At 38.1% G+C, this 26,334-nt stretch overlaps 1 protein-coding gene across 2 annotated transcripts in view; it reads right to left on the bottom strand.

Moving 5' to 3' along the window:
• The window catches only part of NCKAP5 (NCK associated protein 5), a 405,798-nt gene that overhangs the window by 12,688 nt on the left and 366,776 nt on the right, over positions 1–26,334 (bottom strand). For both annotated transcript variants that reach the window (XM_065671334.1, XM_065671333.1), the window contains 4 exons: positions 21,633–21,947; positions 19,349–19,485; positions 17,395–17,524; positions 14,555–14,742 (listed from right to left, as the gene is read on the bottom strand). In XM_065671334.1, coding sequence (XP_065527406.1) covers positions 14,555–14,742; positions 17,395–17,524; positions 19,349–19,485; positions 21,633–21,947 — 770 coding nt within the window. The remainder of the gene's footprint in view (positions 1–14,554; positions 14,743–17,394; positions 17,525–19,348; positions 19,486–21,632; positions 21,948–26,334) is intronic.

Below are 26,334 nucleotides of genomic sequence, written 5' to 3'. Positions count from 1 at the left end.
AGTACCTGGTGTATGTATGTTCAAATACTGCATTACACCTGCTATCAGAGAATCCACAGGTTTCAGGGTGTCTGCCACCATTATGAGGAAAAAGCACTATGCCTGTGCTAGTGGTGACAATACCAAGAACAGAAACAGGACAACATTGGATGTAATAATTTAGTCAGTGGACTAAAATATATCTTGATGAAAATTAAAAAAAATAAAGAATATTGTAACTGATCTCATGTTTACCAGGCAACTCAAGAATACAGTGCTGGCTCCATAACTATATGAATTAATTCAAAAGGAAACAAGAGAGACAGGGTTACATGCAGGGAATAGGCAATTCATATCACAAATGCAGATTGTAGATGATAGTCCTTTGCCCAGCTCTAAGGGATGATCAAAAAGAAACATTGTGAATTAAGCAGAGTAATGCTGGGCACCAAGATGACCACTGCTGAAGGTGCATATGGAAGTTCCTAGAGCTTGGGAGATTTATGAAGTGCTCAACTTGCCTCCTCACAAAATTCAATCAGTGATACACATCACATTCTGATTAACACACATATCATTTGGCTGTGATCCAAGGAAAATTTTAGTTAATTTATAGGTTTAGATTTGTTTGCTTCATCTTTTAGACACAAATACATCTGTTCTTGGTCATGAGAACTTCTATTCTGCTTTGTGGTTCAGCCAGGCATATGGAACACCTCTCACTTGGATCTGGTAGGAGGCATTAGTGGTTGCAAACTTTCCGTAAGGGTCACAGCCTTGAAACTGAAAGGGGTTAAGGACAAGTGTGCTGGACAGACTTTGCATCCTTGCCTTTTCTGGGAACCAGCAAGGTTGAGCTTAAGCAGCTAACAAGATCTGAAAGGCTGATAAACATTTGTGCTGAGTCCACCTGGGCTATAAAAGTACCCGCTTTGAATATGAGGTGTTACTTTGACAAGGCTTTGGAGGCTTTTTCAGAGAAAGGAAACACAGTGCAAATATATATTGGGAACCCCATTTCTCTGGGGCCTATATGGTTGGGAGAAAACCTTTGTTGGGAATGATCAAGGAAGGAATTTGGTATGAGAAACCAGGATAGGCTCCTATTCTCACTGGGGATTCCTGCAGTGACACAATAATGCAGTATTTTTTGTACTGGTTTTGCTACAATTGGGTACAAATACTGTGTACCTGAAGTGCTATGTGGAGGATTGGCTTGTCGAAAAAGGTCAGAAGGTCACGTTCCCATCAACGAGCTGAAACAAGACATCTGTGTAGAACATGGTGCAAACCTCTCACGCCAGATAATGAGGAAATGAAGGACACCGGCAAACAGCAACATACTATGACCAATCACAGCCAAGGCCACTAAGCGATAAGTGCATGAGAAGGAGGATGGTGGGGGGGGTGCACGGTGTAGCTGCAAAAATATAGAGCTTACACAATGCCTTATTTGTGCCAGAACCAATCAAGTGCCTAGTATTTGCATATTCACTGTTATATTAACCGAAGGTAGAAGCCCAACAAACGAAGCTTGCTGGTAACTCATATTGAGTCGTTCAAGTCTTCCTTTCACGACAGTGCTAGACAGCCACAGGAATGGATTTGTGGACAAAGGCTTTAGAAGATTTATTGACCTTAGCAACACAGAAGTGTTATTGAAGTATTAATGCTGCAAACTCTTGTGAGATACTAGTAATACAGAACATGTTCCTATGCCTAAAATACAGATTATAAGATTATTAATATAATAGGCCACTAGGAGGACTAAAATACAACTGGAATTCACACAGACACATGAAACTCATGTAAAACTAATATGCACTCATTTTCTGAATGACCAAAGGTGATACAAACAGAATATCTGGATAAAAATACAGAATAAAGCAATTCCCAGGCCCCACTAGCAAATGAATAATTGGACAGGTGTTGCTGAAAATGAAGTGGCATTTGACATTTACTGGAAAACAAAAAAAATTAAAATATTGGAAGTGTTGATTTCTTCGCTATTTTACATTATTCAGGATTCAAATACTTGTAAGTATGGATTAAAAATTTCCTCTGTGTACAGATACTGTTAGGAGCCTTGCACGGACAGCGGGACTGCTGAAGGCAGTAGGTACAGTTCTGCTTATGGAAAACTCTTTGCAGGATCCAGGTGTGAATTTGCTTCTGACATTCTGAAAATTCCTCAGCAAAGGGACGATGTGTTTGTGGTTTTAGCCTTTGTAATGCAAGATCCCATCTTGGGTAAGAATACTTGATGGGAATATTAAGTGATAAGGATTATTTGCCTAGCTTTGCTGTGGGGCCTTCAAAGCCCTCAAAGCAGCCTGCTAACAGTACTGGATTGAATTCCAAATGCAGCTGGAAGGTATTATTTATATACTTTACTTAAAAATGGTGAATTTAATAGCAAAAGAGGTTTAGCAATTTGGACAGTCAGCCAGAACCTCATCCTGATCTCCAGCCCTGCACCCCAAACTGCTAAGCTTTTTGTCACTATTTAAATTCTTTTTTTCTTTTTTTTTCTTTGCAGGCAAAAAATTCTTCACGGAATGACAGAGGCCTGTATTGCTCTCTCTAGAGACCATTTGAAGTGCTCTTCAACATACAGGACATGGCATTTATCCAGTGTATGTGGTAGTTAATCAAATGTTTTGCACTGACTTCAGTAGACTTTGGATCAGACTCCTGATGCATTAGAGAGATAAATTATTTAACTTACTGAGTTCCCCTAGAAACAAAATATTGAGCTGCAAACAAAGCTAACAAACACCAAATGGGATACCATCTGCTGCAATGAGCAGAACATGACCAGTTTCCCCCATGCTTGAGATTCTTCCAAAATGCAATCTGACATAGGTTTGTTAAACTCCCAACTGCCTTACAAAATTGGCTTAGCACAGGTTAGCAAATGCTAATGCCACCAGCAACAGCAAGCCAGACTCTGATGTATCAATTTGAGTTCTCTATGATTTTATTTCTATTGGACTGCCTTGTTTAAAAGCTCAAGGGTTTTGTGCTATCCAGAGCCTATGGCGCCTATAGAGATGCATCTGTTCATGCCCTGTGTTGTAGGGCCGGCGGACACTGAGTAGTTTCTGACCCTGAGTAAATCTGATTGGTAATTATCTATATAATGATGCATTCATAAATCTGTATTATTCTGTCTTTTGACGTCCAGATGCCATGACTGACTGCCTTCTAAAGAGACAGGATATGGAGGCAAAAGAAGCTCTATCTCCCACAGGAATGACAGGAGATACCTGAAATCCCAAGTCCAGAGCATTCCCTACTTGGTATCGAAGTTTTTGGCTGTACTGGAGAATATATGGGTTCTCAAACACTTTCACAGAGACAGAAGGACACTGCTAAGCTAAATGCAGTGTGTGATACTAGTAGATAACATCAGTATTAGACCCCTTTCCACTTAAAAAACATACTGAGCAACCAAATAGTTTTTATGTAATGTGAGGAACAAACCTAACGGCATTTGCCTTGTAAAACATGACAAGGTGTCTTCATACCCAAATTTGCTGCACAGCCAGGCACTTCATCTTCTAGTATTGCCACTACAAGTGATGAAACTACCATGAGCAAACAGGACCTCTAAAGGCTATTTAGTCTTCAGGAGTTAACCAGAAAGGCTACAGCTCTCCATCTCATGCAGTTTTTAGATGGTGACTGCTGTTCTTTGGCTTGCTCTGCTGCCTCTGTTTTCATCACTGTGATATTAATGATGTCATAATACAGATTCCATGATTTTACAATGGATTTTATTTATGGAAATGCTATATTATAAATGCTGAACTCCCTGGTACCCTGGCTACCTTGGTTCTCAGAAACATGAAAAGAAATATGATGTTCCAGTAAGAGTAATAATAAAAAATACCCTGTAAAATGATACAGATGGACGTTTTAGCATTTTTTAGTTGCTCATACACTAATGTTATGAAAAATACAATAAAGAAATGGGTTTAAAAATACAGAAAGTTTTATTATTATATGATCTTCATGTTGTAGGACCAGATGGAAAAATACACATTATTTGGCCTTCCTTTTAAGTCAGGGGAAAATGTCTGCTGATGTTCCATGACATTCCCCACAGAGCCAATGAACAGAAGTGGGATGCTACAGATCAAAATTCTGCCAGATAGAGGAAGAATATCTAAACCAATTTTTGAGCACCTATATAAATACCATGATTTTCACAGGATCCAAATATATGTATCTGTTGGAGACACCAGCAAAAGCTGCAGATTTCTAGCACCTTTGAAAACTGGGCAGCTGAAGTGTCTAAATATGAATTTAGGCACAGCCATTAGGAAATGAAGCTTGAAAAAACCTGTCCTATATTTTTAGTAATTAGGGGCCACAAACAAGACTCCCCAGTTAGGCTATGGAGGGCAACATAATTCTTGCCACCATGATCAGGAAGCCGCCTGATCAGCTACTTCTATTCCTCAGTTTCAGGCATTGTCTGAAAAGCTCTTACATTTCAAACCCGCTCTGCATCTTAGTACATATGCTAAGAACAAGTTTCCCAATCTGGTAACTTTTACAGTCTCTTGGTAAAGTTTAGACATTCCTGTTCTAAGACATATCATAGGCTATTACTGCATGGTTAACATTTTAATTTCATAATGCTTATCAGTATAATATATTCATATTTAATTTCTTCATTCCCACCCACTTCTGCTTTATTCTTCATCCACCCAAATCCATCTGAGGTCTCGTTTTACAGTAGGCTTTACAGAGCATTCATTCAATAACCCATAGGATCTGTGCATAAGTAATAAGATAGCAGAAAAATAACTTTTAAATATTTGGCAATTATTCAGATAATTATTCAAATAATCACTTGGGGGTTTATTTGCTGAGACTAACACTAGAGTAGTTAAGGGAAGTTCTTAAGGCTTTTTATAGTACGTAAAAGTCTTAGTGACCTCTATCAATGATCAAAGAATGGAGTAATGCAGAGAAGGTGGCACTAATGGGAATGGGGCTATCAGGATGTGTCCTGGTCATTGATGGATTGACGGGCAGTTCCAGCTGGGAGGACTCCCACACGTGCTATGAAAATTTATGTCACTTGTCTTAGCCTTTGTGAAAGGTAATTAGACATTTAAATTATATAGCTGTATCTTACAAACTTCCCAAACTTCCCTGTGGTAGTTCTTGCTGATAAGTCTGATAAATCCCAAATTTGTTTCTTCCACCAAACACAAATATTACTTTCCATTAAAATAATATGAATTATGCACAAGACCTGGAATTCATGTACCAGGGCCTAAAAATATAGTAAGAAATAAAATATTTCACTTTGGGACTTGCTATAGAGTATTTCAGTTCCTAAAAAATGTTTAACTGATATTTTTTCTTAAGGATTTAGACAATCTGTGTGTCATATTGCAGAAAATACCGTCCTTCTCGTTTAAATAAAAGGTGAATTGCTTTTTGGAGATGAAAACAGCTTGTGGAACAAAAACTAAGCACCTGCAAATTATTTCAATGTGATTTTTACTGATATTTGCCATAAAATGTGCCTTATTTTCAAAGACTATTTTCATTAGGATACTATTGTCTGTGTACATATGAAACCAAAAAGCAGAGTCTTAAAAAAGGAAGAGTTTGGTAACACATTTTCAGTATATGGCCACAAGTCCTGGTAGCACCAGCTGTGCAACTTCTCATGTATTTTGCTCAGAACGGAACTTTCATACTAAAAGATCAGTCATTTCCTACCCTTCCCTGCATGACGTTTGAGTGCTTTATGCAAAACGTATCACTGTTATAGACAGGGAAGGCAAGTTTCAGCTGGAAAAAATAAAAATCACAGCATTATTCATCGCATTTAACTCTGCAAATCACATGCTCCTCTTGGAGTAAAAATATTTTTCGGCTTCAGAAAGCAAAGAGCTTACTGAGTACCTCTCTGCCCTACTGCTCTTGATTGAGTCAATCTAATGTTTACTGTATCCAATTCATTTTTTAGCTTTTTTTTTATTACTAATATAATTTCTACCATTACAACAATTACAGTATCTCTCAAACTTACTAATAGTTATCATTTTTTGCTGTTAATGTGCCTTGAATTCCATTTTGGCCTACAGTATTATTGTCATGTTCCAGTTCAACACAGAGAGAAATAAAACCGAAAGTTTTATTTCCAAAGATGGAGGACTGAAGAGTGTCTGGTTACAAATGGCAGTAACATTAAGTGTACTTTGGGCCATGCTGTAAATCACAGCAGCTCCATCTGTCAAACCTTTGAAAAATAAGCTCAGAACATTTTCCACTCAGGGAAATCACTAGCAAATGATACTTCTATTCAGTACGTACTTTTGTTTCTTATTAGACTAAAAGATCTGCCTACTTACAGCTAGGATCCACAGTGGCTATTAAATCCTTACGTAATCTTCAGTTATATAGTCAATAGACACTATAGTGCTCAGAGTGTATCTGCAAGGCACAGTGCAGTGTGATGTGAAGGTATCGGTGAGCAAGCTGGGTGGGCTGGGACCAAATGCAGTGGGGTCTTATCAACACTGCTTATTGCAGCTACTCAGCCCTGCTGAGAAATGTCCCAGAGTAACCAGGCCATAAAGGAGCTGTGCTAATACTGTGCCCAAGCAGGCTCACTGTAAATTAGCTCTGTATAGCTCCAAGTTGCTCTGGGCATTTGTATGTAAGCAGTTTTGGACCATTCCTCTGGGGACTGCAGGAAATGAGCTGCATGACTCTGTGACATCTGGGCCAGTGGGTAATGTGGTTATGCCGCTCCTACATGCTGAAAAGACAAGGTTCTCTCTGTAATTTGAAATTACTTGCTGAGATGGTGGGATATGGGGTTTCTGCTCCAGTGAGCAAGATTTCCAACTCAAAAGGAGCCAAGTTCTTCCTTCCTTCCAGCGCCAAAGGGGTTATATTCAGTGAGCACAACACTCCAGCTGTGGTCACAGGACAGTTCAGTGTGCTGCCTTAAATCAGAAAAGCTCACATACCTGCATTTGGCACTCGACAAACTACATGGGCACACTTCACTTGGTGCTGTGAGTTATCTGGGGATTTAGCATTATATGACACTGTGCCATAGCCACTAGAACTGCACCTACATGCCAGTGATGCTTCAAGCCCTTAACTTTCCTCTTGTTGCTGCAGCTTTTCACTTCCTCCGCATCTTCTCTCAGACTCGCATCCAAACTATTCTCCTGCTAGCCTTGCACACCATGTGTTTTAAATGCCACCCAGCTTGCTGTACTATGCCAAAGACTTTCTGTCCCTCACCAATATCCAAATACTCTTTTAAAACTCTGTGTTAGAAGATATTTGAGTTAAAATGTCGCCACCTACCCATTCCCATAAATACACTAACCGAACACAAAATAGAACTTTTACACCAGCTGGAGGGCTAGTTAGAATGGGATTTGGTGCACAATACTAAAACTACCGAGTCCATTAGTGCTAGAGGCAGAACCGTATCAGCAGATAACAGCTTCCAGGTTTTTTTTAGGGCATGCTTTTCCTAAAAATATCCCTTGCATTACATTAACAGCGCTACTTTCTCTGATGGACTCTGCCTTCCAAATGTTGTTTTGCCTTGCCGCAGCCTTCTAAAAACTTTAAAAAGTTGTAGAGAATGTTACCATCCTCCTTGCTGAGCCATTCTCCACTGCCTGATTTTTTACTAAAACTCTCAGCAGTGTAAGAAGCCTCAGCTGTTTCACCTAGAAGGCACAGGGAGAGAAATGAGTCTCTGTATAACTGCAGCTTTTTATTGTTGCCAAGCCAGTTCCTCAGGCTAACTGTAAGAATGTTCTTCCACACTACACAACATTTCTTTTAAGTGATACACGTCAAGTGAGACTTTGGTCCCAGGAGACTGCCTAGCAGTCTTCAAATTGTTTGTTTTGCTGTCTCTTCACTTTACTTTTGAGGGCAACTTTGATGGCAAGATACTAGAAACAATGAGACCTGATTAGGAATATAAGGCTCAGTAGGCAGGTCTAAGAATGTGAACTTGCCCTATGCAGGGAAAAAACACAACCATGCAGAGATGTGGGGCTTGTTGATGTCTGCAGAAATCATAGCTTATTTCTAATTTCACATTTCCCCACAGGAGTTGAATCAGACTTGAGGCTAGTAAAAATATTTTTAATTCTGTACTACTCCCATGGGTGGTATGGTAAAATCTGTTTTCTCATCAGAGCATGCTCTTGTGGTTTTTGTCACTTATGTTGTCAAGTACTCCTATAAAATTCCCCTGACAATGGATCTTACATCAACTTGGGTAATTACTCAGACAGTCTTTACTATGATGGAACAAGTATTGCATCATTCACCTGAGAATCAAACCCCTTTGATTAAATACGAAGGAAGTCTCGCAGCCCCAGGCCTGTCAGTGGGTAAATTCTATTGAGACAATTTGACAAATGGAAACGTGTAGCTTAAAGATGCCCATACATACCACATTTAGGGAATGGAGTGTGGGGGGGTGGTGGGGTGTGGTGCAGAGAGTGCCTGTTTCACTACTCCAGTCCGTGCCCCGTAAGGCCTCCTGTGTGTGCTCTCGGTGACCTCCCCGCAGTGGCCGCAGAAAGACTTGACCTCAGCCGGCAGCACCAGCTCTGGAGGCAGAGGTCTAGGAAAGCTCTGAGCAAGCATGTATGGATGCAGCGAGAGAGCCTGGGGGCAGCCCAGCTCCAGCTGGGCCACTTCAGGTCTGCCATGACTGGGGTGCACTCCCAACCAAGCAGCTGTGTCTGTGTGGCTCTACACCACCCGTGGCGGTTTTATACCACCTGTGGCTTGGGTGCTAACCAATCTGAGCACAGTGCTCAGAGCATGATCCCTTTCTTTGGGAGAGGCAGTTTGCTCTGCTTTCAAAATAGAGGTGCTGACTCCTAGACAGACATACAAGTCTGCTGGGTAGTTTACCTTCCCTTTGTAATACTGTCCCTTACAAAACTGTTGCTGGATCTTTGATACACATCCTGTGCTAATGATGTGAGTTTTGAAGATTGAATACAAAAGCATAAATACAGTAAATGTTATTTTCAGTTTTTGTGACAGGGAGGATGAAAGGATATCAGATCCTGACTGTATTAGAATGTCTGGTTCTAGGCTGGCATCAACTGATGTTTACGTTAATAGACCACCTCCATAAACATATGCAATGATTTGACGTGCTAATTCCTTACACAGAAGGAAAGCATTGATCTTAAAACACAAAAGACAGGTGAATGGGTCTGCAGGCTTATTCCCCATCTACAAGTTGTACAATGGTAGTATCTTCCTTAATATCTTGCATTCATCAAGTCTGGGAAAGGAAATAAAACTGGTTCCCTCCTCAACTCATCACTTTCCTCTCTCTTAAGCAAGGCAAGGCAAATAGCAAAGAGAAGGTGAGGTTTCTGTGCTTGATACACAGTAGACTGAATTACATAGAAATCCATAATCAACTAATTCCTGGATTTGATCCAGCCTATCTACAAACTTTCTATTATTGACAAGGGACACCTTGTATCTTCTACTACTTTCTAGTATAATATTTTGTAGGAGTTGCTTCAAATCCTGTATTTGCAGTAGCACACACATTGTACAAGGCAAGCTAAGCCCCAGGTCACCTAGAGCATTTACTGTTTTCTTTCTGGTTGTAACATGAGATAGGTATTGCTGTCCTGAGTTTACAGACAGTGAAACTGAGATCCTGAGACCAAGCAACTAGCCTGATACCCAGGGCTGCCCCAGCTGCAGGAACTCTCATTATTATGAAAGTATAAGCAAGGTAATTATTTAGTGCTCACTTGAGGGCGCACTGAGGTGCAGTTTCACTCTAAAATACAAATGGTAGCTACGACAGCTACTTTTTACTAGTTCCCCACAGAGGAAAGCTTGGGGCAGTGTTAATCTTGCTAACTTTGAGTTGAAAGTTTGCTATTCAGTACAAGCTAGCTGCATAGGCTCCCTTTTGCTGGTCAAGGCAAGGAAGCAAGTAGTTCCATACATCAATACACCTTCCCACTTTGAACTCTTAGGATGCAGCTCTTCCAACTGTTAGCTGGACTAAGCTCATTCTCTTAAGGTTTTTCATACGTGATAAGTGGAATCCCTCCTTCAACATATCTGAGAATGTTAAAAAAATTAGTCCTCTGTGAAAGCAGAGTGTACACTGTCTCCCTGGAACTACTTCAGACATTTAAATACGAAGAGTGTCTTTTAAGAGGGGCTCTATTTTTAAGAGCCTAAGAGTGTCTTTTAAGAGGGCTTTATTTAGGACCCTAAGAGCTTCTGTCTTTCAGAGAGAGTAAGGCACCTTCAGAAACTGACTCAGAGAACCGAAATTACGCACATAAACTTTGCTGGCACGTTTTGCAAGATCTTCCTAAATAGCTGAATGCGCCCAGTGTGCTGCTAATTCATACCCTAGCTCAAGACCTACTGATCTCTGTGAGAGATGAGACACAGAATGAGACACAGGAGCAGCTCATGCCTGCCTTTTGTTTTCCCCTTATTCTTGTTTAGTGTAGCCTATAGAGGTGTCTAGGCTGTTTTAATTATTGCTGTAATTCAGGAATGCTGGAACACCCTCTATACAATCAGCTGAGTGCTCTGGGATCCTTGAGGATGGCAAGTGGTGTGCAATTACCAAACATTGTTGCTTCTAGTCCTTTTGTGGATATTCCCTTCTGTTAATACAATGCATTAGAAGCCTTGTGAGCAAAATGAGTCAATCATATAGCATTAACTCCCAATCAGCTTACTCAACTGTAAAAAACCTTGAGTTTATCTGGGAATGCTGCCACATCAGTCCCATTTCTAAGTGCAGCCAAACCAGCAGCAACTTCTCTAATTCTTCCTTTTCCTGTATTTGCCAGTGAGTTCTAATATATACTTGAATTGCAAGACACGGTGATTTGAGCATTTGATCTCCTTCATGAATCATCTCTACAACACATACAAACTCTGCTGTGTTGAATAAGACCGTAACTTCACATTGCACATACAACCTCTTTTGTTAAATGAGCCTCCTAGTTAAATTGCTGATGCAGTTAACATTGTAGCTGTGCCAGAAATGTCACATTCGTTGTGTATGTTATCATAACTGAGGGAAAACAAGAGGATTTAGATAACTGTGATAGGCACCAGCCTCTTCCACAAAGGCTCTTTTCTTTAAAGTGCTCAAGTCATGCCTTGAAATACAAGCAAGCCTTGATGGTGACACAAACTGAGTAATACATAGGGACAAAGGAAAGCAAGAAGGGCTCTATTACAAAAAATAATTATGTGGCGGCTGGTTAAGAATAGAGAAGAAAATATATTTTTCATGATGCTTTGGGATCATAAGGATGATTAAGTAATAAAATCTTTGACCATCTCAGTTACTTCTCCAAGGAATAAAGAAGATGACAAGAAGTCTTGTATTAGTTCTCATTGTTCATGAACAATGGGCCTGGGTGAGGGAAATTTATCTTGTTTTCTGGATTCTTATAAGGAAAAAATAAACCACTGAGCTTTTAAAGTTTAAACAGTAAGCTCACTGGAATGTGAAAGAATTTCTTCCTTGCAAAAATATGGTAGCAATCATGATGTCAGCAAACTGCTCAAGGCACAACTACTGCTGCAAGGAAGAGGAACAGCTGTTTAATGCAGGCCTCACTGAAGTTGCACTGGACAGGTGTCCGCCATGGGCTGACTGCAGTGGACTCTGGATGAGGTGCTATGTATGTTTTACTAAATCAGAGAAGTTACTGTCCAACTAAAATTAATTCGATACATATAAAAATTACTGTTTCTTGTTTTGAAAATCTTACATGAGGCAAATACACCATGACTATTTAAGTGGAAGTTTTATGCCCAGCATTCAATGCATCTTATTCCTTTCTTTGAAACTGTATTTTCTTTTTTTCTGGTCCAAAATTCTGCACTGAAATGATGACATTATTTCAGAATAAGTTTCCCAGGTTAAAATAAATGCAAAATAAAATTGGTGTTAGTGCCAAATGAATTTAACCAGGATGCTTTTTAAGACTTGGCAGATAAGAAACTGGAACAATAAATATTTCTCCTTTCAATGTGTAAAAGATTTTCTTGATTCCTCTAACTGCCCATGCAGTGTCCCTTTATCACAGCAATTGCCCACTGGTTGTTTCCCTTCTGAAACTCCTCCCATGCAACACTTCTTTGCTGATAAAACTTCTTGTGTATATACTTTGGGGCAATGCTGGTGAAGATGTTCAGTGAGGACACAATTCATAAGACAGAGCTTCCCACCAGAATGTCTCATTAGAGCCCCCAGTCTGAAGCCACTATTGTACCAGTGCTGTACAGTCCAATTTAGCTGAGCGGAGGAACTGATACAGCAGCCTGCTCTTTCGACAAGCAGCGTAAAATCCTCATTCTGCCCATCACAACATTTTTTTTTCTTTTAGTTTTTAAAGGCTTCACACACTGTTTGGGAATGAAATTCAAAGCACGCAGCGCTTCCTTTTTCAAAATGCCAAATAATCTGCATGAAAGCTTCATTCCCCCCCCCCCCCCCCCCCAGTTTATGTTGGGTTTTTCTTTTTTTTCAGTTCTTGGCCATAAGTGCCTCAGTTTCTGGTGTAATGTTCCAGATCACACAGTTCGAATTTAAACAGACTGTGGATCTTCCTGGGTTGGACAAATTACAGCTTAGAAAAAACTGCTGTGCTAGTTCAAATAAGAAGTTCAGGGCAACCTGTTTTTCATGGTTGCTGGCTCTCATTTGTCATTCTGAAAAGTTTAATACTAATAGGCAAATCTCTAGTGCTTTACTGAGCTTTCACTGTTCACCGAGAGGCAATGCTGTTCTGAGAGCTACTTCATATCATCAAAGAGTAATCTCAAAAGCCCTCCAACACAATGCATGAAAAATGCTATTGCTGAGTTCTACCTGTTGTCTTCTAGTTTAATGGTGGATTTTTATAAGGATCCTAAGGCTAATTTAATGAGTTTTGTTCAAGTCTTGATGCTGATTGGGCACATTGCAGAGATGTCATATGCAAAAATTGCATGAGAAGAATTAATTAAAAGTAGATGCAACTCTGAGCCACTTCTCTGTAGTGGAACCAAATCTTAACTGCTCTGTTAATTGTAACAGAAGGCAGAACTGATTTTTATATATTTTTATATAAATACATACATACATATATAATTAATCTCATCTGCATAATTAAGCTGTGAATTTCTACATGTTCAAGATGAGGAATTAAATGTATGTTCAAAGCATTTTCCTTCATCTATCCTTTTTAATACTCTTCTGCTACCTTCCTTTTTTTTCTAAGTTCTCTTCTTCCTAGCTATGAAGCCAGACTCTTTAAAAATTGCTCTTTCTAATACGACCCAAATATGTTCAAATTGCATCATATCCTGAGGGCTAGTGAAATTTGGTTGGTCAGGAAATGAGGCAGACAAGTTTCAGGATTTTTCTTTTGAAGTTTGTGTGTCAATTTATATTCAGTTAAGGTGGGCTTTAATGACAGCAGAGTTGGAGCAAACTGGGCATTGCCAGTTTGTTCCACATATTCCTTCTGCACATTTGGCCCAGATTCTTGAAATCCCCTAACTTTGGTTAATCACCTCTGAAGTTACAATGCACAGTGATTTTATGAAGCTGTAAACTGGTATTTGTGAAGAGATAAATATTCGTTTTCACTTATGAACTACACCAGTATGCTACAAAAGCAGCAGCTCATTCATCATTTTCTGCTACCACCATTGTTTATAATGTAACATACCCAAAATGTGCTGAGTGCTACACAGAAACAAAAAAGCTTCTATTTAAAAAGAAGAGCTGAGGAAAAAGACTGAACATGGAGGCAAAATGCTTAAACTGGATCATGGCTGGGTGGCTCCATTTTCAAACAAATTGGCTTATTAGAGTATACAAGAGAAAAAGTCAGAAAGTGTTAGGATGAGAGGAGAAGGCATGAGAAAAGAGGAGGAAAAGAGCAGGTTGAGAACTTGCCATTCAGGGCTGCTGATACTCATGATGTCAGGTTCAATGTTTTTACAGACAGAAATAGTAAGTGGATTCACATGAAGTAACCATCAAGATCCACCAATCAGATCAGAACTGGTCTTCAAAATAACATTTAAACCCCTCAAATCAGGAGTTCCAGAGCTAACACCAAGTTATTTCAAAAGAGACCAGAAGATAGCTGACTTCCATAGCATGATTTCATTTGAATTTTCAGGATACTACTTCAGATGTTTAGATGATTTACTACATGTTCTGCTATACAGATTATCTAACTACATGATGGAGCAGTCTTAAAAGATAAATCCTCTGTTTTCTTGCTATCCTTTTATTTAAACTCTCTAATGGTAGAGTGCTAGTGCTAGCCTGTCTCTACTTGTCAATTTTGGAAGTCTGATTCTATGACAGTTGAACATCAGAATGTAACACTGTTCTAAAAATATTTTTATCTTTACTCTTCTGCAGGTCACGCTGGTTTTTGTTATCAATCAACACACTGAGGAAAAAATAAGAGACAAAAAAAATATCATTAAGAAAAGGACAAGTAATATAAAAATCCTAGTAACTCACACTTGGGTTCTCCTTGGCCTTGCTGTCTTTACTGGAAGCTCCACTCAGCTGCTCAATTAAACTGTAATGTGTTAATTGTTCAGGTCCATCCTCTCCAAAATGGCCACAGAGACTGTGTTGGTATAAATCCAAGATTGACATTGGGTTCCCCAGAAATGACTTTCTCTGACTTTGTTTTTTCTGCTCAGCTGTAAGAGATGTTAAAAATAGTACTATTATGGCATATTTAATTGTTGAACTGCAGTCTATATACATTATAATATAATGTTACAATTTTAAATTGCATTTAAAACGTTTTAAGGTATCTGGGATTCAATGTAATAACAGCATTTAAATACTGGCTCCTAACTCTCAAATCAATACACATAAACAGGACTACTGTTCATATTTAATATTCAATGCGAAAGAGATGGCATGAAACAGCCAGAATTAGTTCTCTTTCTTTTTTAATTATAGAAGGGACAGTTAATTTGGGGTGATCATTACACTTATTTATTTGTCATAAGTTTTTGTTCTTCTCTCTTAATAGTCTTACATGGCAGATGTGCTAAGTTCCTCTAGCATGATTTTCAGTTTTACTACATTTGATAATTCTATCCTTTTCACTACATTTTTAGCTAATGAATACAACAGTATAAAAAATACACCGGTAAGGTAAAAACCAGGTCCTACCCTGTTACAGATCCTACTGTCATACACGAATATTAGGAATAAAACCTCAGTTTTCAAAGTCCAAGGCTGAAAACCTATTCAGAAGATCAAAACAAAACCAAAGAAATTTTTGGCAGCTTCATAAAAATGCACAGGAGACAGAGGCTTACATGATCATTAGTTTCTTTCCTCACACTTGTTGCACAAACTTAAACTCTACTTATAACTTACAGCATTAGAAGAACCTCTGCCTCCAGTGCCTCCAACAGAACTGCATCAGGATAAAACCTTCATGAAATTTGAAGCAAAACATTTTCATGCTTGAAATAGAAGAACCTGGAATATTTGGCTTACTCCCTGCTATTCTATTGACCTTCTCTGTAACACTGGGCAATGTACTGGGACTCTCATCCAAAGCTCACTAAATTAATGAAGCTCTTATCACTGACTTTTAATAGCCTTTGCATCGGACACCAGGACTTTCAGTCTTTCTGTTCCCTGCTCATAAATGGAAAATTAAAATCACTCCAACATTATAATTGTTCAACCAATGAAATTTCATCAATATTTTGGGGACTCAACTAATATATACAATTATCTATACATATAAAAATATTCTTTATGAATTGGTTTGCTGCAGCCTATGCCTCAGCCTCACATGGATATTCTGAGTTGGGCATAAGGAAGCTGAGATCTTTAAACACAGAATAAGTATTGCTCTTAGTATGATGTGAGAACTGCATTTATAGAGCATAGAACAGAAATCCTGACCATAAGGAATGACCACAGCAGGAATACTTTTGCAATAATGCTTTATAATTTTCTTTTCTATTTGTCTTAATTATGATTTTTAGTTGTTAGTAGCCCAAAATATTAGGCATACACACAAAATTAATGATTTTCTATGTAAAATTGTGACTTCAAGTCATCCTTAGAAGTCATTAAACTTGGAATCTGCTGCCATTTAATGCAGCTGCTTACACACTATAAACCCCTTTTTTTGCAAAATGTGATCAATACAGAAAAAAGTGCCTGTATATCCCTTTAACAAAACACATCTTTCTTGTATTAGAACATGATGTGTAAACCTGTAAAAAGAAGTGTTTATGGGCTGACTTAAATGTTTTGCAACATTTCATACAGATTAAAAATAGAAAGTTATAGGAGTAATGTAATAAAATGTAATGTAAATAAATGTCCTGGCTTCCTACTCTGCTCTCTCTCTGGTGGAATCACTAAAAATGAATTAGCTCTGAAAATGCCAAATGTTTTAAATCCACCTCCCAGCAGACAGTAAACAGCATGGTGTGTTTGTCAACAGTATCTAGCCATTCATGGCATTTTTAATACATTCTTCACTGGGGTATCTACTATAGGTGCTAATGTCTGCTAGGTTGAGCTCACTGCTGTGCCGAGAGTTCAGCACAACTTAAGTTAAGCTGTGAGGGCTTCAGTGGTGGAGAGACCCTGCACTGGCCTTTGCACTTGCCAGAATTTATCTCCTGCAGGGAAGCCATTGGCTGTATAGGGAAGGATACCAGCTCTACCCTCCTCCTCTTAGATGGCTCACATCTGCCTTGAAAGGAAGCTTGCAGCCCAGCAAGCCAGTGGTCAAGACGACAGCAATTTCTTGGGTTATTAAGCACACAAAACTATTATCTCAAGAACTTCACTTAATGTGTTTTTATCTACTGGAATTCAGTAAATTCAAATTGCCATAAATTCTTGCAAAAAGGTTTGATACTTGAAAATGGCAATATTTACATGGAGGACAATGGGAGACACTCCACTTTGGCACTTTGATACAGAGACTGGACAACTGTAGCCTTGATCATTGCTTTATTTCAACTGGGTAATGTAATTAAAAAGAAAAAAAAGGAAGTTATCTTTATAGTCACCTTTTATATTTTGTAATAATGTAACAGAAGACTTCTTTTTACTTACACTGCGGGGATTTATGCATAAAAGCCTACAAATAACCCCCTGCTAGCAAAAAATGTGGAAGAAAGGAAAAAAAGACATGTACATAATAAAAAGCAAAAAGTAATAAAAAGCTAATGGAAAATTAGACTGAAGTAAGATCTGGGGGTAGAAAGTGAAAACTAGACAGAAAGTTCAATGAAGGACACTATTGGCTGCTGAGTCAGAGTGGAGATGGTACACATTTTTACATACAGATTTTCAATTACCTTGTTTGTTGTTCTTTGTTAACTCTACAAGAGTCTCCTCTGCAGTTCTAAAATAACTTGTTTCATACTCTGGCTCCAGTTCAGTGTCACTGCTGCTTGCAGAGTAAGTACACACTCTGAGAGCTCTGTCCTGTACAAATAAGGGTATTGCAATTATTCAGATGATGCATATATATAAAAATAATGCTGAAGATGGTATTAAGAGTGGAACATTTTATATTCATCATGCAGTGTACATGGATATTTCAACTGGAAAAAAGTCTGCAATACCCATTTAACTAACCACTTCTTCAAGTAAATAATCATCAATCTGACATGAGGGAAATAACACACTCTTGTCCTGGTAAGTCTCCTCAGTTAGTTTGGCAGAAACAGCCCAGTTTTTACCTTTTTTTTCACTGTAACAATGTTTTCAAATCTACCAACATGCTCAGATAATTTCACCCAGCAAGTTCAATTTTAAACTTCTCAAATATGTTTAATAGAGTGTATTTGTAACATGCAAAATTATCACACAACAAATGGTTTGCTGTTATCAATTCTAGAGACAATTAGGAGGGCCAGTAGACAATATTCATGTTTTCTATCACAGTAAATCCTAAATTCTTCCTAAATTCACACCCCTTGTGCCTAATATTTACCTGGCTATAGTTCTGAAGCCATTTAGACACATTCATATACCAGCTATATGCACACTGACCTCACTCTTAGGCAGACTAATTAGCAGTAACATGCTTTGTGTTAAGATGGTTTTGGGACTAGAAGTGGTCATTCACGACTGGTTCATGGTGAAGACCACACTGATGTGGTTGTTACTTGGAGGCCAATACTACAGCACTACAGAGTATTCACCACTAATTTCTCAATGACATACAAGCAATTTTATCTCCCCATTTCTGTTCTAAATATTCTGAGCATGAGTCATATAAATATAGGCACATCAGACCCACAGGAGTATAAGGCTGTAGTAGATAGGTTCACAGTGTACCCTAATGCCATTAAGCTATAAAGGGCAGAACCCATTTCTGTATTTCTAAGTGGCAGGGGGATCCTAACAGCCAATTGTATCACAGGCTGACATGAGCCTGACTTGGGACGAGTGGGAAAAGCACCCCACTGTGATTGGCCCAGAGGTTCTGTGCATCCTTGGCATAGACTGCCTCAGGAGAGGGTATGAAGGAAACTAGGGCTCGCACTTGGTAAATACATGGATAAAGCAGACATGCAAAAAAGCTCTGCAACAAAATATTTTTAGTCTCTTGTAATGTAAGACTTACTAGCGAGCAGTCTGACAGTTTCCTTGCTTAACACACACTTTCTGGATAATTTTTTTTCTCTTTGCTAACCTGCTGACCCTATAGTTCTCATGGGGCTTGACAGCCTGGTGTTCCTGAATATGAATAACTTGACAAGCATCAGAAGTAGCTTTTACACAGGTATTTGCCTATTTATTCTTCCTGCAGTTTTCATGACAGGATTGAAGGACAGAGAGATCATTGCAGGGATTAACCAAAACCACACAGAAACATGTAAGAATTTTCCTGTTCAAAATACTGTCATAGCACACCTGCTCAAACACTCATATACATGGCCATACAGACAAGGAAACCTCAACATGGATAAAAAAAAAAGCGATATGAATCTCATGGAAAGAAAACAAATGAAATCAAGTTTCTTGACGAGAAAAACGGGAAAAGGTCTCAATTTCTTTGTCTATAAAATGCCTGTGAGGATTTTAATTAAAACATGTTTGTAAACCATGATGGCAAAGTACCCTTAGTGGCTGTATTATTATTATTAATAAATAATGGATTGCAAATGAAGGGCAAGAAAGTAAATGCAGCTGTTATGATTGCTAGTTACTCTTCCCACTATATTAAAACCATTCACTATTTCTGCTTCTTTATAGCACAATACGTATCTCATTTGATAAATGACACTTCTTAACTTATACCTTTGTTTTAGTAGTTTTCTTGGTGGTCCACTCTGGAAGAACTTTTCTATTTTCCACAGTTTCTTCAGCATGCTTTAATGAGGCAGAGGTCATAGAACTTGGTTCTTGTTCACTTTGCTTTGCAAGATTAATTATTCCTAAATTAGGAGAGGCATTATCTAAATTGTAGGTCTCATCAGCATCTTCCTGACAGTGTTCCAATTATAATTCAGTAAAAACTGAGGGCAAGCCATTATGTCAAATAATATTTTACTACTCCAAGGAACAACTTACTAACATCCTGGAATAATTCTAACAAGTACAATGGCAGAATTTGATCCAAAGCCTCTTCCTATTACCAAGAGAAGAGGAAAGCATGAATTTAAATCCCTCTATTACTTTTAAAATATATACTCTTTCAAATAAGAAATAACATTCAATAACTACTTCTAGGCACTGTAGGATCTGCTTTGCTATTTTATGTTCTCAGAGAGAGAAGAGTCCTTTACCATAATTATAACTACAAGTACCTTCCTAGCAGAAAGCCAGCCTTTTTATTTGCTATATTTGCACTATGCAAAATCAGAACATCAGAGAAGATATATGGTGCATATGAAATAAAGTGGTAATTGTAATTTGGGTGAGAAAGTGAGGGAGAGAATAATCGAATGAAAATATTCTAGTAAAGAATGAGCTGACCCCACCATCTGATGTATACTACTTTTTTTTAACATCTTTTCATGACAATTTAATTAAGATACAAACCTTACAAGGTTGGTGCAGTGAATATTAGCATTGAGATCAGAACAATCTTACTGCTACTGATTTCTTAAGAAGCAATTCAACGCTTGCAGTTTCTGTTCAATTTGTTATAATGACAGTGTTTAATCATGGACTCTATAGCACACTGCTGAATTGAGGTCACACATGTGGCTATTGAAGCATGTAGCATATAATCTATAACTAAGATTTCACTTTTGAATCTGTCTTAGCTGTACCATTAATTAACAGTACATTTAAAAATCCTAAGCATTAAAATATACTTTATTTAGATTTTATTTGAAACAAGTAGGGGAGTCTGCGATGAAGCATATGATGCATGTTTGCAGTCTATTATACCATTACAATGCCACACTGAGAATATTGCTAAATCAACTAAGTTCTAAGATGTTTAATTAGAATTCTTCTGTTATGCATTTTGTGAACACACAAAAGAGTGTTTTTTTCCTCCTAGGCTCAGTATACATCCGCTCATTAGCAGAATACATATTTGATGGCCTTAAACTAAGCTTAAACTTGATATTTAACCTTACATGCTAATTACATGGAAACTCTCTTAGAGTGATGCAGATTTACGCAAGTTAAATACACACAACTTTTATAGAAGCAATAAATACACTGACAAAGTGCTAACAACCATAACCCCAATAAATACATGATATTGCACTGGGTCAAGATAAAAAAATACTCTTCCCCATTAAACCAATTACTTTTACTGCTTTTTGTACCATAGCTATCATGCTGACTATGAAAAATTCCTTGTTCTAAACGCTTTATGTAATGGTTTCTATCATTATTGACATACATATCAATAATTCAAAACCCTTAAAAAATATATATAAATGGTCAGTGTGTGTTTATGAAAAGATGCAGATTTCAATGGAACCATTTGCTGTAATACCAAGTTATTTGTTGGTGCTTTCCTGGATACCTTGTATTCCTTTGTCAGTTTTTGTTTTATAGTTTAAACATAAAGTTTGCATGCAGCTGATCAGTGAAAGTAAGGTATTTTATGTTTGTCTATAGAAATGTATTTGTATAATGTAGTAAAGTAATGTGAGTCTTATTTGAGGTCCAGACCATAGATTTGTTAGCATTGAGGCCAAATGAGTTTTTAGACCAAGTCTGGTTTCAAAAGCAAGTCTCTATGAATGCATCTTTTCTACGTCACAACATGACTATGCTTTGTACTTTGCTGCAGAGTCTGATCCTGAATATTGCTGATCATCTGCATTCTTTCCAAAGTCAAATTTCGAGGCTGCCATATGTTTTTTCTTCAAGTACTGTTTCTTGAGAAAAGGATTTAAGTACTTAACACATTTTTCTTTCTCTGATAAGCATCATGTGTAACAAAATTTCTATACAGTTCAGGTCACAAACTTCTTAACCTTATGCATTCATAAAAAGAACATCTGCTCTGCATTTAACATTTCTGTTATCAATTGTCATTATTATAGGACTTCTGCTAATCAAAACAGACATCAGGGCAGAAATAATGTGATTTTCAGTGTAATTGACATTTTACCTGAGGAAGCTGGTTTCGGAAGGCGACTTTGAAAAGGTCGTATACCTTTGGCAGCCATGGCCGGATCAGATGTTGAGTGACTAATTATGCTTTCTGCAGACTCCTGGCTCTTAGCTGTTGAAGGCACTTCTCGCTCAAGAGTTTTGGCTTTTACTGAAGGAGCTGAAAGAAGAACTTGCTCAGACTGTGCAAGGACTTCTATTTGCAAAGTTGAATCTTGCTTAGAAACATGTCGCCCTGTAGATCGGTTCCCTGAGTCAGGGAGTGGGAAAGTTCCAATCCCGCTGTCCAGCGTCCTCATCTGGCAGCAAGACTCTAAGATACAGGAAAATTGTGTGACAGGGTGGAGCTAAAGGTGTCACCAGTATTTAAAGACAGTGAAGGGGTCTATGGAAAAAAAATGCATTTTCAAGAGAAGGTTTCAAGGAAACAATGAAAAAACAATTTTCATTTTGTGAGTATGCTGTTACCTGTCATTTGTGTTAAACTAAGAGATGACAGAATACTGAAATTGTCCTGGTTCAGAGTTACGGTGTGATAATGAATAAGAAGGGCATGTTTTAGAAAGCGATTACAGCTGGAATGTTTAAATTATTTACTTTGAAGGCCCCCAGAAAGCCTGGAGGGTACCAGTGTGAGGCACTGAGTAATGTAACATATTTTTTCCTACATAAACCCACACTCCACAAAAGCTTGACCTCTCCATACCTCTGCTTAATTGTTTCTCTTGTGAGAAGGTGTTTATCAAAATGTACCATTTATTCTTACACAAAATTAAGGTCTACCTGAGATACCTGTCTCTCAAAGTGTCCTGAAAAACTTAGCAACAGCCATGACTTGTTACGCTTCCGTTTTGCATATCCCATTTGGGTTAAGGGTACACTTCCTAACACAATGCCAGACAGTGATATATTACATACTTGGTCTGGAAGCAGTATGGTCACCCATAGCCCTCCAGCTCATTCACCCTACCAGAAAGGTGCTCTACTAACCATGGAACAGAGAAAGATGAAAGTGTAGACGTGCACATTGCTATTCTAGCAACTAGGATCTAAGAGCACCACCCTGCCCTGTCATTATCTATTGATTTCCAGAGACTTGCTTTTTGTTCACATAATTAGCAAACAATATAAAAGAGACTATGATGACAAAGTCCTTCTGAGAGGTATAAGCACCAAGGAGGGAACTTCAGCACTAACGGGTGGAAAATGAGCATAATTTAGGTTAAATGTCTGGAAACATCCCTTGACAGTGAGATCTTCAGTCTGTGGCAGACACTCCCAAAGGAAATAGAGGAATTTCCTTTGCTTTAAGCAATTTAGGGCTACACTAGATAAAAGATATACTGCAGTGAACAATTACATTCTATCAGGAGATGCAGAATATGACCTAATATATCTTTTCCATCTCTATCTTCTGTGTCCCTGAGTATTGATTTTTTTTATGATATGCCTATTTGTTGTTTAAGTCTGTTGTAGTTAGCAGTCCTCTGTCAAATAAATTTCATTATTTTTTTCCTCTGCAGTGTTTCTAATACCCTCAGAAATTCAGAAATATTTCTCCTCTACAGGTTTTGCCTATTTGTTTTTGAAATAAGAACATTAATGTGGTCATTTTCCATTAATATCTTAATCTCAATGGGCCTTATTTGATGGGAAATTAAAGATAAATTAAATCTCTATTTAAAAAATCTTCTGGCTCTTGTCAAAAGAGAAGCAGTCTATATTCACATGGTCATCATTACCTTATTCTCCTCACTCAGGATGAAAGAAAAATTTAAAGTCATACTAAGGATATTCGCAACAGCAAAACAAACTAGCCATCTTGTAAAAGGGCAACAAGTGGCTCTGATTTCCTTCACACAATTACTGCATTCCAGTTCTTTCCACAGGTAAGAGGAGATGAGGTTGGAAGCCATGGCTAGCTAGCAACTACGTTTTTCCATCACATTTTCGACCTGATGTGCCATAAATGTTTTAGAAGTTGCTGAAGGTTATCCAGGAAATGTGAAAAAGAAGAGAATTTAAATTTGGCTCTGCTGCATCAAAGGGAGATATCCCAGGCACTGAACCCTTACTCTAGTAATTCATCCCTCAAGATATTTTTGTTCTGTTTTTGAATAGTGAACTGTTCCTCTCAGGATATAACAGAGTGCAGAAAGATAAGTTAAAATGCTAGGTGTCTGACCTTGCCATTTATTCTGCAGATAACCAAGCTTAAACAGTGTGTTAGCTCATGCACAGGTAATGCTTCAGTTAATGACCATCGGTGACAGTAAATAAAGGAAAATAGAGAATAAGAAAGGACTTCCATTAGTTGCCTCTTGACCAGAAGAAAGACTAGTGCAGCACTAGTTATGTTGGAGAGGCAGAGCTCTTCAACAGAGACATGGAGCAAACTGGAAGCACCATAGAAAAGAACATCCGGAAAATAAAAATCCAGAGTCTCCCCTCTACTGCCCACACAGTTAACATTGGATCTGATTTTGCAACTCAGTTCCACAGGGAATCTGAACGACTTTGTAGAGTTACTTCCTTTCTGAGCACTCTCTAAGAAACTAAAATCTTACTCTCTCCTCATTGTTCCAAGAAAATTAAGTAGATTCAAAATGTATACCAAACAGCAAAGCTACATCTTTTGCTCAGGGATAACTGGAAGATGAATCCTATTTTATCTTCTAAGGTCCTGTTTCTTAAAATGACATAAGATTTGTCTTGCCCACTGTTACCTTGAGTATGCCTAGGAATTGTCCACAGAAGCAATGGCATAAAATCAAGATAAATTAATGCTGAGGGTCATACTTGCAAGAAAATAGTCTCATGATGTTCCCAGCAGCTGGGAGAGTGATGAAGTAGCAGACTAGCAATGTCATACTTTAATCGAAAGGAAAAAAGAGTTTTAATCGATTATAGTCTTCCTTCATAGAGACTTTACCCATGCTAAAGTAAATGCACCAGGTGGAAAACAGATGTTTGAAACAGGTCACTAAGTTTAAATTCTGAACAAGCACAAAAGGGCATGCTCAAAGCTCAGCAGCTCCCACTGCGACACAAGACATTTCTGAAAAATGCTGTGTCTCAACTATGTTGAGTAATCCTCAAAAACCTAGTTTAAATCCAGACAGTGCACCACAAAATTCTTTATTGATGCTAATTTTTCACTAACAAAATTAACTAATTCCCCCCCCAAGCTATATTATACAGATAAAAAACCAATCTTGGAACAATCTGTATCACTGAATTAATGAATATACATTATTTTGTGTTGTTTTTAAACTTTCATGAAGCAACTGCAAAATAAAAATATAGTTATACATCTCAGTGACAGCTTTCAAACCCAATGGTTCATGGCCCATCTGATTTCATCAGTTGCACTGACACTTCAAATGACTGTTATCAGCAAGAGCTGCACAAGACTACATAATGAAAATACGTAAAAGTTAAATCTCCAATGCTGTGACAGTACTGCTCAATACATGAAAAATGATTCTGCAAAACATTAAAGTCTGAAAAGAGTTACATATGAGCTTAATTGCTTTTGCTCGCAAATTTTTCTTAGCACACAAGCTAAATTCTCTGCCTCATTCAGGGGGTTTTGTCCCCACTTTCCCTGCCAGGGAAGAAAGCAGCTCAGCAATGGTATTAGGTTTTATAGTGGACACAGATAGACACGCAATCTGCCATTTCACTGAACAATCGACTAGAATAAAAGATCTGAAATACTGAAATAACCCCTTCTTTCCCTCCTGTCATGTGGATTTGAGTTTGGGCAGAAAACAAAGATCCTACAAATCCTACAGTAGAGAAGCATTTCTCAAAACTGAAAGCAAAAATAAGGAAGAATTTAGAGAAATTTCTTGCAGATCAAGAAACTCCTGACTGCACAAGAAACTTCTGGTGACAGGGTGTTGCAAGAGGTTTAGGGACAATTTGAGGAAGACCTTTAATGTTGAGAAGCTTCTCAGCCAATATACAAAATGAGTTAACACTGCATAGAGTTTTCTGAAAGTCTGTTGAACTCCCTGGTTCCCAAAATTTTTAGGTTTAACATTTTTCACAGGTAAGATAATCAAGCAGCTCATGGCCTACATCATCTGGACACCATGGTAATTTGAACAGTTGGACAAGCACTGGCACATTCCAACATCCCTGGTGTTTTACCAGAGTTTTCTGGTCTCAGTAAACCATAAAGACCTCTTCAACATGGAGACAGCACCCAAATTAGAGCAAATAAGAAGTATCTTTGAAAATTGTGCACCATTCTGAGGGCATGGACAAGAGGAGCACAGAAAAGTGACATACACACAGGCTGGTAGGTATAAGGAATTCTAAAAATGAGATCACTGGCGAAAATTACAATAGCAGCTCCTTATATGGTGTTTTTTACATCTTCCTCTGACATCCAATGTTAGAGTTAGAAGTAAACAGAGGCTACTGACAACATAGAATTCTTTAAAGTCTTTCAGGGCATTCTCCTGACCATAGATCATTTAAAAATGCACCTTGCATGCCAGCAACAGATTGCTAAACCTAATTATTTTTCAGCTTTTATTTCTTCTGAACCGTTTGCCACAAAGCTACCACAAACAGACCACCTCTAGCTCAGAAACTACTTTTGGTACAGATCTTTGGAGACTGGGAGAGAATACCCGGGAAAGCTGACTGCTGACCTTGTTTTTGTGCTTCTTCAGAGGCACTGGTAT

The sequence above is a fragment of the Lathamus discolor genome, chromosome 3, assembly GCF_037157495.1.
Source record: "Lathamus discolor isolate bLatDis1 chromosome 3, bLatDis1.hap1, whole genome shotgun sequence".
NCBI classification, from domain to species: Eukaryota; Metazoa; Chordata; class Aves; order Psittaciformes; family Psittacidae; genus Lathamus; species Lathamus discolor.
Note: the sequence above shows the minus strand (reverse complement) of the source record. Positions and strands in the feature narration are given on the sequence as shown.